The 11,593-nt window shown below is 38.3% G+C and overlaps 1 protein-coding gene across 1 annotated transcript; it reads right to left on the reverse strand.

The window, feature by feature from the left end:
- Positions 1-6,068: 6,068 nt before the first annotated feature.
- On the reverse strand, positions 6,069-11,568 carry abhd14b (abhydrolase domain containing 14B). Its single transcript, XM_012873327.3, has 4 exons — positions 11,439-11,568; positions 9,686-9,900; positions 6,783-7,024; positions 6,069-6,683 (listed from the first exon to the last, which is right to left on the reverse strand). The coding sequence occupies exons 2-4, from the start codon at positions 9,897-9,899 to the stop codon at positions 6,507-6,509; spliced, it is 633 nt and encodes a 210-aa protein (XP_012728781.2). The 5' UTR covers position 9,900; positions 11,439-11,568; the 3' UTR covers positions 6,069-6,506.
- Positions 11,569-11,593: the final 25 nt, after the last annotated feature.

Genomic DNA, 11,593 nt, shown 5'->3' on the forward strand with positions numbered 1-11,593 from the left:
AAATTGCTAGAACCTTCAGAAACAACACAAGAACCACCAAAGCTTAAGCCTATCATGTACTTGAAGATGCTACACAAATGTCGCTGCTCACAGTAGAGTAAGTTTTTACACCAGCATGGGCGGAAAGAATCCCCGACTCCACAAACGACACCTTCGAACTTGGAAAGCTAAATGTCTTGAGGAGAAAACTTCTGCTCAGACAAGACAAAGACTGAGCTATGTGGCCTCAATGATGGGAAGTTTTTGGTTTTTTGGTTGTTGCTTTTCTGTTCTTATCAAGGTAAAACTATCAAACCTAACATTGTACCAACTGTCAATCATAGTGGTGGAGGCATCATGCCATGGGGTTATTTTGCCGCCAATGGTATTGGTGCAACAATGAGGTAGGGGGACCGCCTTTAAATTGTTTGACTTCACCTGACATCAATAGCTAGACTTGGACACAGTTCGGTGTTCCAATAGGAAAATAATCCCAAGCACATATAATTGGTTTTCACTGCCTAAAGCAGACTGACGATAAGTTTCTTAAATGGCATCAACCTCAGCCCTTTAAAAATATGTGGTCCACGCTTAAAACCTGAGTCTGTGACAGGAAACCAACAGTTTATAGTGAACTTTGCCAATTCTGCCAAGAGGATTGGTCAAACACCCGACCAGGATCATGCTAGTTGAAAACAGTTTACGGTCAAGAGGAAACAGGAAAAAGGATATTTTGCCCACATACAGATTAGAGAAAATGCAACGTAAATTCAGACTTTTAAAAACGGCATTTTTATAATAAAAAATAAATAGTTAAACTATCTGTCATATGTTAAATTCATGAGTGTAAGTAAACTTCTGACCAGAACTATAGGTGCCACTCTATTTAAATGTTGATATAGAGGAGGTGAAGAATGTGTAGTTTTTTAGTGTTTTATGTCTGAATGCAAAAGAGTTATCAAAGCCTCTTTAAATGCCTTAGTGTTGCTCAGTGAGGAGCTCTCATTCCCCACTTAAACCCTGTTTCTCACAGACATCCTAACTAATTCTAAAATACTCCCTCCTCCGTCTTTTCTTGGTGTTATGCATTAAGGTGCACTGAGCTCTGATTTAGGTTTTTTTTTTCATTGTTCTCTCCTAATGAATTGTTGATCAATGCATGTTTGCATTAAAAAATGCTCGAGCGCGGGTGGGAGCTTTCCAATTTTAAAAGCCTCTGACCTTGGATGTTCACCTCCCACTCACATCTCGCTGTATAGCTCAGGTGGGAATGAGTCACGCAACAGTTTGAACCTTAACCACACACTCTGTACAGTTGTCGGTACTATTTGATGTGACAAATCCTGCTGGCACAGTAACTGCAGCTCCTAGTAAACCTGAGAACACATTAAAAAAAAGAGAGAGACTGTTAAGGGAGCTATATTTAAAGGCGATTATTTCGATTACGGCCCTCTTGGCATCATTTGATGCCTGATGCAGTTTTACTTTCTGACATTCGTTTGTCTCTGTCCTGTGCCATCTAATTCTGTCGCTAATTCCCAATTCCCACTGTCTGTAAATGAACGCTAAACACGTGCCTGCGGAAATGTACCCCCTGCTTCTTCCTCTCTTTTACAAGATCTGCACACTAAATATGAAAACCTACACTTTGTGCACCTGCACTGAGACATTTTGCACACACACCTGTAAGCAGACGTGGTAATGACACTTATTTGTGCCCAGTTAGGAGATCTTGAACAGGTGGGCAGGCGAAAGGCAGGGATGTCAATTCCTAGGTGATTTCTGCAGGGTTCCTACATATTTTAAATTTTCCACGCTTTTCCAGACTTGGCTTTCCTGGTGTTTCAGGACATTTAGTACCAAACCTTAACTTAAAAAATTCCTCAAATCATCAGGCAACATAACATATGGAGTTATTAGATCTGAACAAGATTATCCTACACTAAATCCAAGTTCTTTAAAGCACAGATTCTGATCTATGATACCTTCAGATGTTGTCTTGAGGCCAGAAAAGCTGTAAAATGGCCCACTTTTATTTATGAATAAGCGTGCCTTGCTGGTTCTTTGTAACTGAAAAATATAAATTATCAAGGAAATTGGACAAATACCAATGTCGAGATGTGGCAAATCAAAGATGTAAAAGGGAAAATATGTTTTAAACTTGTTTTTCTCAGTAAATATTTAGTTGGGAGCTACTTTCATGAAATTCTTACCAGATGGCATTAAGAGCCCAAGTGATCCACAAATACAAAATTAATTAAACAGGGAATAAGTTTAGAAGAGTCATGCTAAAATATTCTAAAAACTTTTCATTTTAAAATGTTAAAGGTTTTCATTACTTGGTAGGTTATTTTCTACTAATGACAGCCTCAAGACATTGCATGTATGGAGTAAATTGTTGCATGGATTGGTTGGGTGTTATTTTAACCCAATCTTCCAAACAAACCACCGTAAAATGTTGATGGTCCTACAGATTACAGTTGGATTTAAATCAGCCGATTGATTGGGCCCTGAGATTAATCTCAGAGTTTCCATGACTGTGTTTGGAATCATTGTCTTTCTGAAAAATCCCTCATTTCCTCTTCAGATGGACATTTCTCCATTCAACCTTGCCTCACTTACATGAAATCTGGCAAAACGGTGACAGTCTAACACCATGATGTTATCTCCTACAAACTTTTTTGGGTTATGGTCTTGTCTATCCAGACTCCTTTTCTCCCAGAATTGTATTGACTTTTCCAAATGTTGTGCATCAAATTTTATTCAAGCTCCACAGTGGAGTCTTGTGTCATGAGCACAAACAGATGTTGAGTGCATTGCTTATTTTCTTTTAAATAACTGTACCTGCTAATGTAACCTTGGTAGCTCTCTGCTAGTGTTCCTTGTCTGTTGGACAGAAACCTTGCTAGGGGCACATGGTTATGTCTGGATCAATGAAGCTGTATGAAAAATTCCCAGCTGAACATCTGCAGCTGCAACCAGTACCGTTATTATATTTTTGCTTAAATAAACCTGAGAATGTCTTGAGAGAGGGGTTTGCTGTTACCTATCATGAGATGCTCCATGTGCAATACCATGGTAATGAGAAAACCTTTTTATATAGACCATCAGTCATGGTTAAACCAGCTGATTTTAATTTGCACAAACAGGATACAGGATTAGTTTCTAAATAATAGTCAACTCATATTCCCTGTCTCTTTCTAAATTTCTTCACATATTTTTTTTCGATTAATTAGTGTTGAATTCTTGGTGTGGATTACTTGGATTCTTACTGACATCTGGTGCAAACCTCATGTCGACAGCGCCATTAGAAATATATTTAGTCAGAAAATGGTAGAGATGTATAGTTCTTATTTTTTTTAAATATAAATTTTACTTTTCATAAATTCTAAACACCTTCAAATAATGGAATAAGGAATAAAGTCTGGAAATGTTCCCTACTTAATTTTCTAATCGCCTACTTGGAAAATGATCACATCAAATCCACAAAATTTTGCGGCTTTTTTTTTTCCAAGACTGCATAGGAACCCTGTTCTTGTGAACGGGCGGGATGTCAGACGTGAGCTCAGGGAGTGGGTCTCCACAGAGCAGCACGGCCCTGTTAAACCGAGGGTCACGTACGGATCCTGCAGCACCATGTCTGCGTGCATCCCGACGGGACACGCGCATCTGACTTCTCTGGTTTGACAGATTTCCTTTTGCCAAAAACAAAACAAAACAAAAAAATAACAAAAAAAAAAGAAAGGAAAAAAATATCGAATTGGACCAGCTTGGGGATGAGATGGAGGGGTCAGCTTTAAGACATCAAGCAATGTTTTCATAAAGAGCGTCCACCCCCCCGCGACCCTTGCTGCCTCTGTGTTGGTGCGTCTCTGTGGGAAAGACGTGCGTATGTGATTCTGTAGTCTGTAGTCTGGTGCTATGTGACCATGTTTGACAAGAGTGTAAAAAAAAAACAGCAACATTTAGAGAAAAAAAAAAAAAGAGTCAAATCAGTCAAAGTTAAAGTGACGTTTAAGAAATATATATAGGAATACAAGTATGAGATCTGACGTTGAAATGGTTTTATTCTTCTTTTTTTTTTTTTGTTCTGTTTTTTGTTTTACTTATTGTACGTGTGCGTGAGCGTGAATGTTAGTGCGTGTGGAAGATTTAGCTCCTTGTTTGGGCACTGGTCCATGTCGCTCCATTCTTTTTGTACAGATGAAGCTTAAAGGAAAAAAAAAATCATAAAACAAAAAAGAAGAGGGCAAAATTTGTAAAATATTGTGTCTGTGACTCCTTGTAAAATATTTTCAAATTGTTTATTACAGAGAATCAGTTATTAAATAATGTTCATATTTTTCACTTCATCGAACTGTGTGGTGTGTTTATTTATTTGCAGGAAGCATAGGCACAAATTTGGCAAATGTCTTTAGCTCTTCTCACCAGAAGATGATTTAAAAGTGACCTTTCTGGTTCTTTTTGAACATTTAGGATAGATCTACAAAACATGTTCATTAAATTTTTTGCACAAACTCAATCTCAGATAATGAGATTTAACCTCCCCGGTTTCGCATATGTTGAGCTCCTTTCAGAATGAGCTGTTTTTAGGGCTCTGTGACTTTAATGCAAATAGGCTATAGCTGGCCGCCATCCTCCAACCCAATGTTTAGTCGCACTTTATACACTTGAAAATGGCTGCAAACAGATGCACAATAGTACAACAGTATATATTTGACCCTGAGTCAGACCCAGAAGTCGAAAGAAGTGAAGCCTCCTGTACAACCAGCAAGGATGCAGCAAGAGTTTCTGAATGTTAAGCCTAATTCTACAAGGCTGCCTTATGTTGCATTCCATTTGCCTTGGAAAACAAAAATAAGAGTTGGGAATGGGTTAAACCTGAGTAAAAAGTGTTCCAGTTAAGGCAGTCGTAGAAGTCAGGATTCCAAAATGTGTCTTGTAAAATAAACATGTTTTATCTTAGCTTACTGCTGTTGATGCAAGGACCTGCCATGTTGGATCCGACAATCAGCCTTAAAATTTTCTCAGACTTTCTGAGGGAAAACTCCAACTATAGCGGCCGTTACAGATGATTTTTTTCCCTTTTTCTCTAATGTAATGCAGCATTAGAAAGAGTTCCAGAGCTACGCTGAAAGCCATGTTTCTGCTGTGTTAAACTATCCTGTTATATCTTCTCCACTGCATAGAAACGTCTGCCTGTGAGTGTCATGCTTTTAAAAGGTGGTGGTTTGTGTAAGATACTTCAAGGAGGCATTTTGGTTGTTTTAGGTTAGAGGAATTTGATAGCGCTAATATCCCTGTGGGATTTACAATGCAAAATCAAAAATTAGAATGAATTAGTTGCCTCCTTTAGGTAACCATAGCTTATAATTTTTTGAATCAACAACAAAATGATGTTAGGGCCTGGCAGGTTTCAGCGCAGTACAATTAATCATTGTATTCTTGGATGCCCGGTGCAGGATGGTGTTCAAAATAATTTTATCAAATAATAGGTCACAAAATGTAATTTTACTAAAAGTAGGAAATTTAAATTTATATAGCACATTTCAGTACAGGGACAATGCAAAGTGCTTTACATGATTAAAATATAGGAAAATAAAACAGATTAAAAGCAAGTAGGAATAAAATGTAGAAATCAAATAGGACATGGGAGAATAAAAACTAAAAGCAAACATTAAAAACAGTTGGACTACAAAGTTGAACTAATGATGTTTCAGTAAAAACAGTTTAACTAGAACAGTCAAAGGCAATCCTAAACAAATGTGTTTTAAATCTTGATTTAAAGGAACTCAGGCTTTCGGCACTTTTACAGTTTTCTAGAAGTTTGTTCCAGATCAGTGGAGCATAGGAACTAAATGCTGCTTCTCCATGTTTGGTAAAGGAGGAAGGAGCCCTCATTTCCAAAACAAACACACTTGATACAAAATTATGAAAGCAACAATTTAACAAAGGGGGCAAAAATGACGAGAACCAATCTTCGGCTCGTTAAACTACAGCTTGGTTTGGTCTGTATTCCAGGCAACCATTATAGAATCCTGCCTCTGCGTCAGACACTAAAATAAATTGATTTCAGACACCAACAGACAAATATTCCAGTTAATTTTATATCTCTTATTTCTGTTCTATGCTACAGAAATGTATGCTGTTACTGATTCAGTTGCAAACACACAGTCCCAGATGTTAAAGTTTTGCTACAGTTACGGATACAAACCACAAGAGGGCAGTAATACTAGACAACGTGATGGAAAAAAAAAAGGTAGAGATGTAGACATGCTATTAACACGCATTGATTTGGACATGTTAACCAAGAATGTTTCAAAAGGAGAGACATGACATAATCCATATAATTCAAACTCCTCACAGAGACAGATGATTTAATACATTTAATAGACAGACAAACTTGGGATTTGATCAGCAGGCATCGTTAAACGTAGTGAATGAGGAACTTCTCATAAATGATTTGTTAGGCACATTTGTGTGTGTGTTTTTTAGGAAAGCTCTCTGCTTGAACAGAGCGAAGAGACTCACAGGGTACTGAGAAAGTCAGTAAGAGCTTTGTGCCAGGTGTCTGGGTCTTCCAGGTAACATGGGTGTCCAGCGCCCTTCATTACCACCACTCTGTGATTGGTCAGATTGCTCAGGTTACGGAGCGACACCTCTCCAAGGGTGTCCTGGTCGCCGTAAACGATCAGCGTTGGGACCTAAACACACGGATAAAGATTCTTCTTCTAATTAATAATAACCAATTATTTTATCCCTTATAGATTAAAAGTCCATAATTTATACACGATCTAACATACCTTGACACTCTGGTACTGCTCAGCTGTGAATTTTTCAGTGCAGATTGGCGCTACGGGGACGTATGCTCGTACCAGAGGCTGATGCTCCAGGAGGAAAGGGAGGGAATACGTCCCACTTAGTGACGGGCTGATTACGACCACGGGGCTCAAGCTCAGCTGTTCACACACTTCCTTCAGGAACGCTGCAGGGGCCAGTTCTCCCAACGGCACCGGAGCTTTGGCTGACTTGGACTGACCAAGTTCTGAGGACAGATGGACAAGGAAGGGGACAGCAAGACTTAGAGAGGACTCAACGAGGAGATTGAATGTAATCCTTGTTGAGGGATTCAAGTTTCTTGTTGCTTTAATAGTTTCTCCTGGCAATTTGAATTCAGTTTTTGTGTGTACTTTATCTAAAAATAGGTCATTAAGCAACAGCATAAAATGGCCAGGGCTGCACTGAAAATGTTTTGAATTTTCTGATTATCAATATGATTTTTATTTTATCGATAAGCTTTTTTTCTATATTGTTCAGCCCTAGGTCCAATTGGTCTATTTAAATATATCTATATATAGACATATATAAAAATAAAATGTAAGCACATATTAGGTATATATACAGCCTAGTTTGAAAATATTAGCATTAGGTCAATTTAAAAGCAATTTTTGAAACATTTTACTTTATGTTTTTTCAAATAATCATTTTACCAACACATTTTACCTGAAAAACAGCAGCCTTGTGGACAATCAGGGAGCTGGTAAAGCTGTAAATTCAATGTATTTATCTCACTTTGTTTAGAATATCAGCCACAAACAATTTTTATTTCAAAACTCTGAACAGCCGAATTTACTTCACTGACTTAGTTGCTGCTGAGCCATCAGATGGGGCTCGGTGAAATACCTCTGAAATTATTTTAAGTTACTTGTATTACTTGATGTGCCAGGTTACTTCAGCTGAAGTAACCTGGCACATGCAACCATGTTTTTACCCTTTCCTTTTTAAGGATGCCTTCAAATATGAAGCAAAGCAGCCTCTGATCAATAAAGACTACTTGGATCCTTAAACTGTCTCCAACTCTAGGTCTTTTTTTCTAAGATCAACCCTTTAGCCAAAGTTTTAGACATAGTCGTGTACAACCATTTACAGTCGCACTTTGATTTTAATAGTAGTTATGAAAGCTGTCAACCTGGTTTAAATCACAAATAAATTGGTTTTAACTGGTGATGTTGGTAATTCTGCTGTGTTGGTGTTAGAACTGGCTGCAGCCTCTGACACTGAAAACCACAACATATTTACCTCCCGTCTAAAGTCATGTGTTAGTGTGAATGGTAAAGCCCTTAAATGGTTTCAGTCCTGTCTGATACAAGGTTTTCTGTTTATCAGTAGAATCACTGTGTTCCCTCTTGATTGTGGGGTACCTCAAGGCTCTGTCTTTGGTTCAGTCCTCTTCTCAGAAATGTTTCCTTCAGGGTCAATTTTTAAAAAACACAATATTTCCTTTCACTGTTTTGCTGATGATCTTTAAATATATCTACCTAGTCCAACATACAGTTCTCAGTGTCAGGCATGGAAAAACTGTCTTAAAGATGAGCTCCTTAATCTTAACAAAAACAGAAATTATTCTGAATCTAATCTAATCTAATCTCTAATCAAAGATATGACCATTTAGTCTCCTGTTAGGAGTAATTTTAAAGCACTGTCGTGTAACATTTAACCACTAGGGGCGCTAGACCTGTAACTTCAAGGTTTAGCAACACTGCACGGTCACAGAATTAAACAGTCTCCTTCCGTGTTTTGGAATCTGATAGCAGACCAGTTTGGACCAGCAAATTGAGAAGTCATGGAGTTAATTGTAAAGACAAGACTAGAGTCACCCCTCCAGATTAAATCCTACATCAGTGAACCAAAATATGTCTGATCAGGTAGGTGTCATATCTGATTTTTTTTTTTTTATTGCTGTAACTCGCCTATGTAACTTCATGTGACCTAGGGAGGCACTCTAGCAAGTTCTCTACTTGTCTCCTGGGAAAAAACAAAAAAATGTTTTCTAGACCAACAAAATAGAAAATCCTTGACCCAAAAAGTAATGAAAATTTACACTTTTCTTTTACTAAAGCGAATTAAACTATTACATGTTGAATTTATTGCTCTGTAGGTTAAAATCAGAAATCTTTTAACCTACAAAAGTCCCCGTCACCTCATGCATGCTCAGTATGAGGGATTGCTACAAAGTCATGGACAATGCAGAAGACTGTCCACTGTGGCTCTACGCTCTTTCAGGTGGAGTGAATGCTGCTTGTCAAGACTCGATGCAATCTGGTGGGTTTCCTTACATAGGAAACATTTTGACCAATCTGACTGTATGATTTGAATAAATTTTACTTTGCAAAGTGCCTTGAGATGACATGTTGTGAATTGGCGCTATATAAATAAAATTAAATTAAAAGTAATTTTCCCCAATTTTTAATTGTGCAATTAAAAATACGCAAAATGGTTTGCCGCGCCCTTACTTGTTAAAGCTTTTATACCATCACACTACAGCTAGAGCTCTGAGATCCACAAACATATGGCTGTGAAGCATTCCCAGAACCAGGTTCAAAACCACAGGAGGTTACAGAACCGTCCCCTCAGTTCTGTGGATCAATCTGTGGAACAACGTACATTTGCCAGTTAGGAGCTGCTCAATCGTTTGAAATCTGCTTAAAACCAATTTGTTTTCACCCTTTTTTGGTCTAAATAAACTTTAATTGTGTTATTTTATTTGTATCTTATTTATTTCTTTACTCTCCTATATGACAATAGTTTTACTATTTGGTGATGCACTTTGGTTCATGACAAGCTGCTTGAATAAACTTTGATTGACTGACTGATCTGCCTGGCCATCTTACACCTTTGTGTGAGTTTGTGTTTACGTCGGACAGACCTGGCAGGTCAAGGGCGACCGCTCGGCAGCCGGCTTTGGCAAGAGTCTCCAGAGTGCCGATGTTGAGCCAGTTCTCCGATGAAAAACGGATACCATGAAGGAGGAGAACCGACATCTTTGGGTCACCGGCGGTCGGCTGGCTTTGTCTGTAGAAAAGTGGAGCTTTGCAGATCTCCACCTGCACGCTGCCCTCACTCATTTTCACAGCTGACATCCTGGAGAGACGGAGCAGTGTTTTAATTACTGGAGTCAAGCTGAATAAACATAAAAGAGAACATTATAACTTTATGTTGCACAATCTGCACATTGAACTCTCTGGAACGGGTGTGGGCCATTCTGCTGCTGCAGGTTTTACATGTTTCTGCTGAAACGTACCTAATTGAATGGTTAAAATATTTCTTCAACCTCTCGCTGACTTCTGCAGGAACCTGTGGCTGATTCGTTTAAATCTGCAGGAAACATCTAAAGCATGCAGAATTGGAACCATCCATGCCTGCTTTGAAATAAAAACCTTTATATGGTTCTGTTAGTAATTTTTTGCGAGCTTCTGAAACAAAATACAAAATAAAATAAAAAATCTACACCTTAAAACTGATGAGTCCAGATTAATTTGGACATTGAAGAGTTTTGGAGAATTATGGGCCCCTTCAAGCTCATGCTACACTATCTCAATCTAATGTAGGTGAAGGTTTAGACTAAGTCAGTGTAAAACTTTCATCTGTTTATGTTTGCTTTTGATCAACTTAGAGGTGGACTTGGTGATGTGCCATGGATCATTGTCCTCCTGCATAACCTAAGTGTACTTGAACTCATCCAGGTTGTGTTAGTGACCTCCTGGATGGATCCTCTATGCACTCTTGGAGTAGTTTTGTCCGCTCCAGGTAGGGTGCACCACTGTTCAAGACTTTCTACTTTAGTGAATGAAGGCTCTCACTGGGGTTTGCTGCAGTCCCAAAGCTTTAGAAAATGCTCTGCAATGCTATCCAGACTCACAGACGTCAGCTACTTTCCCATCTGTTGTTGAATTTCTTTAGATCTGGGCATAATGTGTTGCTTTTAGAGACATTTTTACAGTGCATTGTGTTGGCAGACCGTTTATGTTTAAAGCCGGCTTTCTTAATTTCTTGGTTTCCGCTATGTCTGATATTACAATTAGTTTGTATTCTGAAACATTAAAATTTGACAAACAAACAAAGACAGGAAAAAGATCTAATGTAGAAAATAATTTTCAACAGCACTACAGATCAGTGAAGACTCCAAGGAAAGGAAATTACACAAATTCAGGCCAAAATGGGCTAAAATTAAAAAGGATGACAGATAGGAACACAGATTGGCACAAAATATAGATAGTTTTTTTCCAAGACAGAAATACGGCAGAATCCATTATGTTAGTGGAGTCAACCAGAAATTACAGAAGCTCTGAGAAGTGTTAGGACACCTGTTGGGATTTCATTAAAAAATAAAATAAAAGTATTTCAAAACACTAGAGAAACATCTACGTTAGTGTTATCCTGCTGATTTCTAAAGGATTTGCAATAAAAACAGAGGTCGCAGATTACCTGCCGTGCAACATTTATATCATCCAAATATTTTTATTTCTGCTGTTTGGAGCTGATGCGCGATAATTTCGCAGTAAATAAGTTTTGCAGCTTTGCGGAGTTTGATCAAAGTCCACGTTAGATAATTTTATGTTGACTTTAACGTCATTTGCACCATGATGGCAGGCGCGATGAGAATGCGAATATATTCTTACCTGAACTCTTGCAGTGATAATTATTCTGTAAATAAAAAATGCAAACAACGGAGCAGCTGCTGTAGTTTCACTTTGACTCCAAGAAAAACGGGAAGAAACAGGAAGAAGCAGACGAAACCACTCGACTGACCCCTAGCGTCCGTCCGGAGGACTGC

Source organism: Fundulus heteroclitus, chromosome 20 (genome assembly GCF_011125445.2).
Source record: "Fundulus heteroclitus isolate FHET01 chromosome 20, MU-UCD_Fhet_4.1, whole genome shotgun sequence".
NCBI lineage: Eukaryota > Metazoa > Chordata > Actinopteri > Cyprinodontiformes > Fundulidae > Fundulus > Fundulus heteroclitus.

Coding starts and splice junctions, on each gene's coding strand:
- abhd14b (XM_012873327.3), bottom strand. CDS start 9,899: ATGTCAGCTGTGAAAATGAGTGAGGGCAGCGTGCAGGTGGAGATCTGC. Junction 7,025..9,685: donor GGTCGCCCTTGACCTGCCAG/GTCTGTCCGACG, acceptor ATCTGTCCTCAG/AACTTGGTCAGTCCAAGTCA. Junction 6,684..6,782: donor AGCAGTACCAGAGTGTCAAG/GTATGTTAGATC, acceptor CCGTGTGTTTAG/GTCCCAACGCTGATCGTTTA.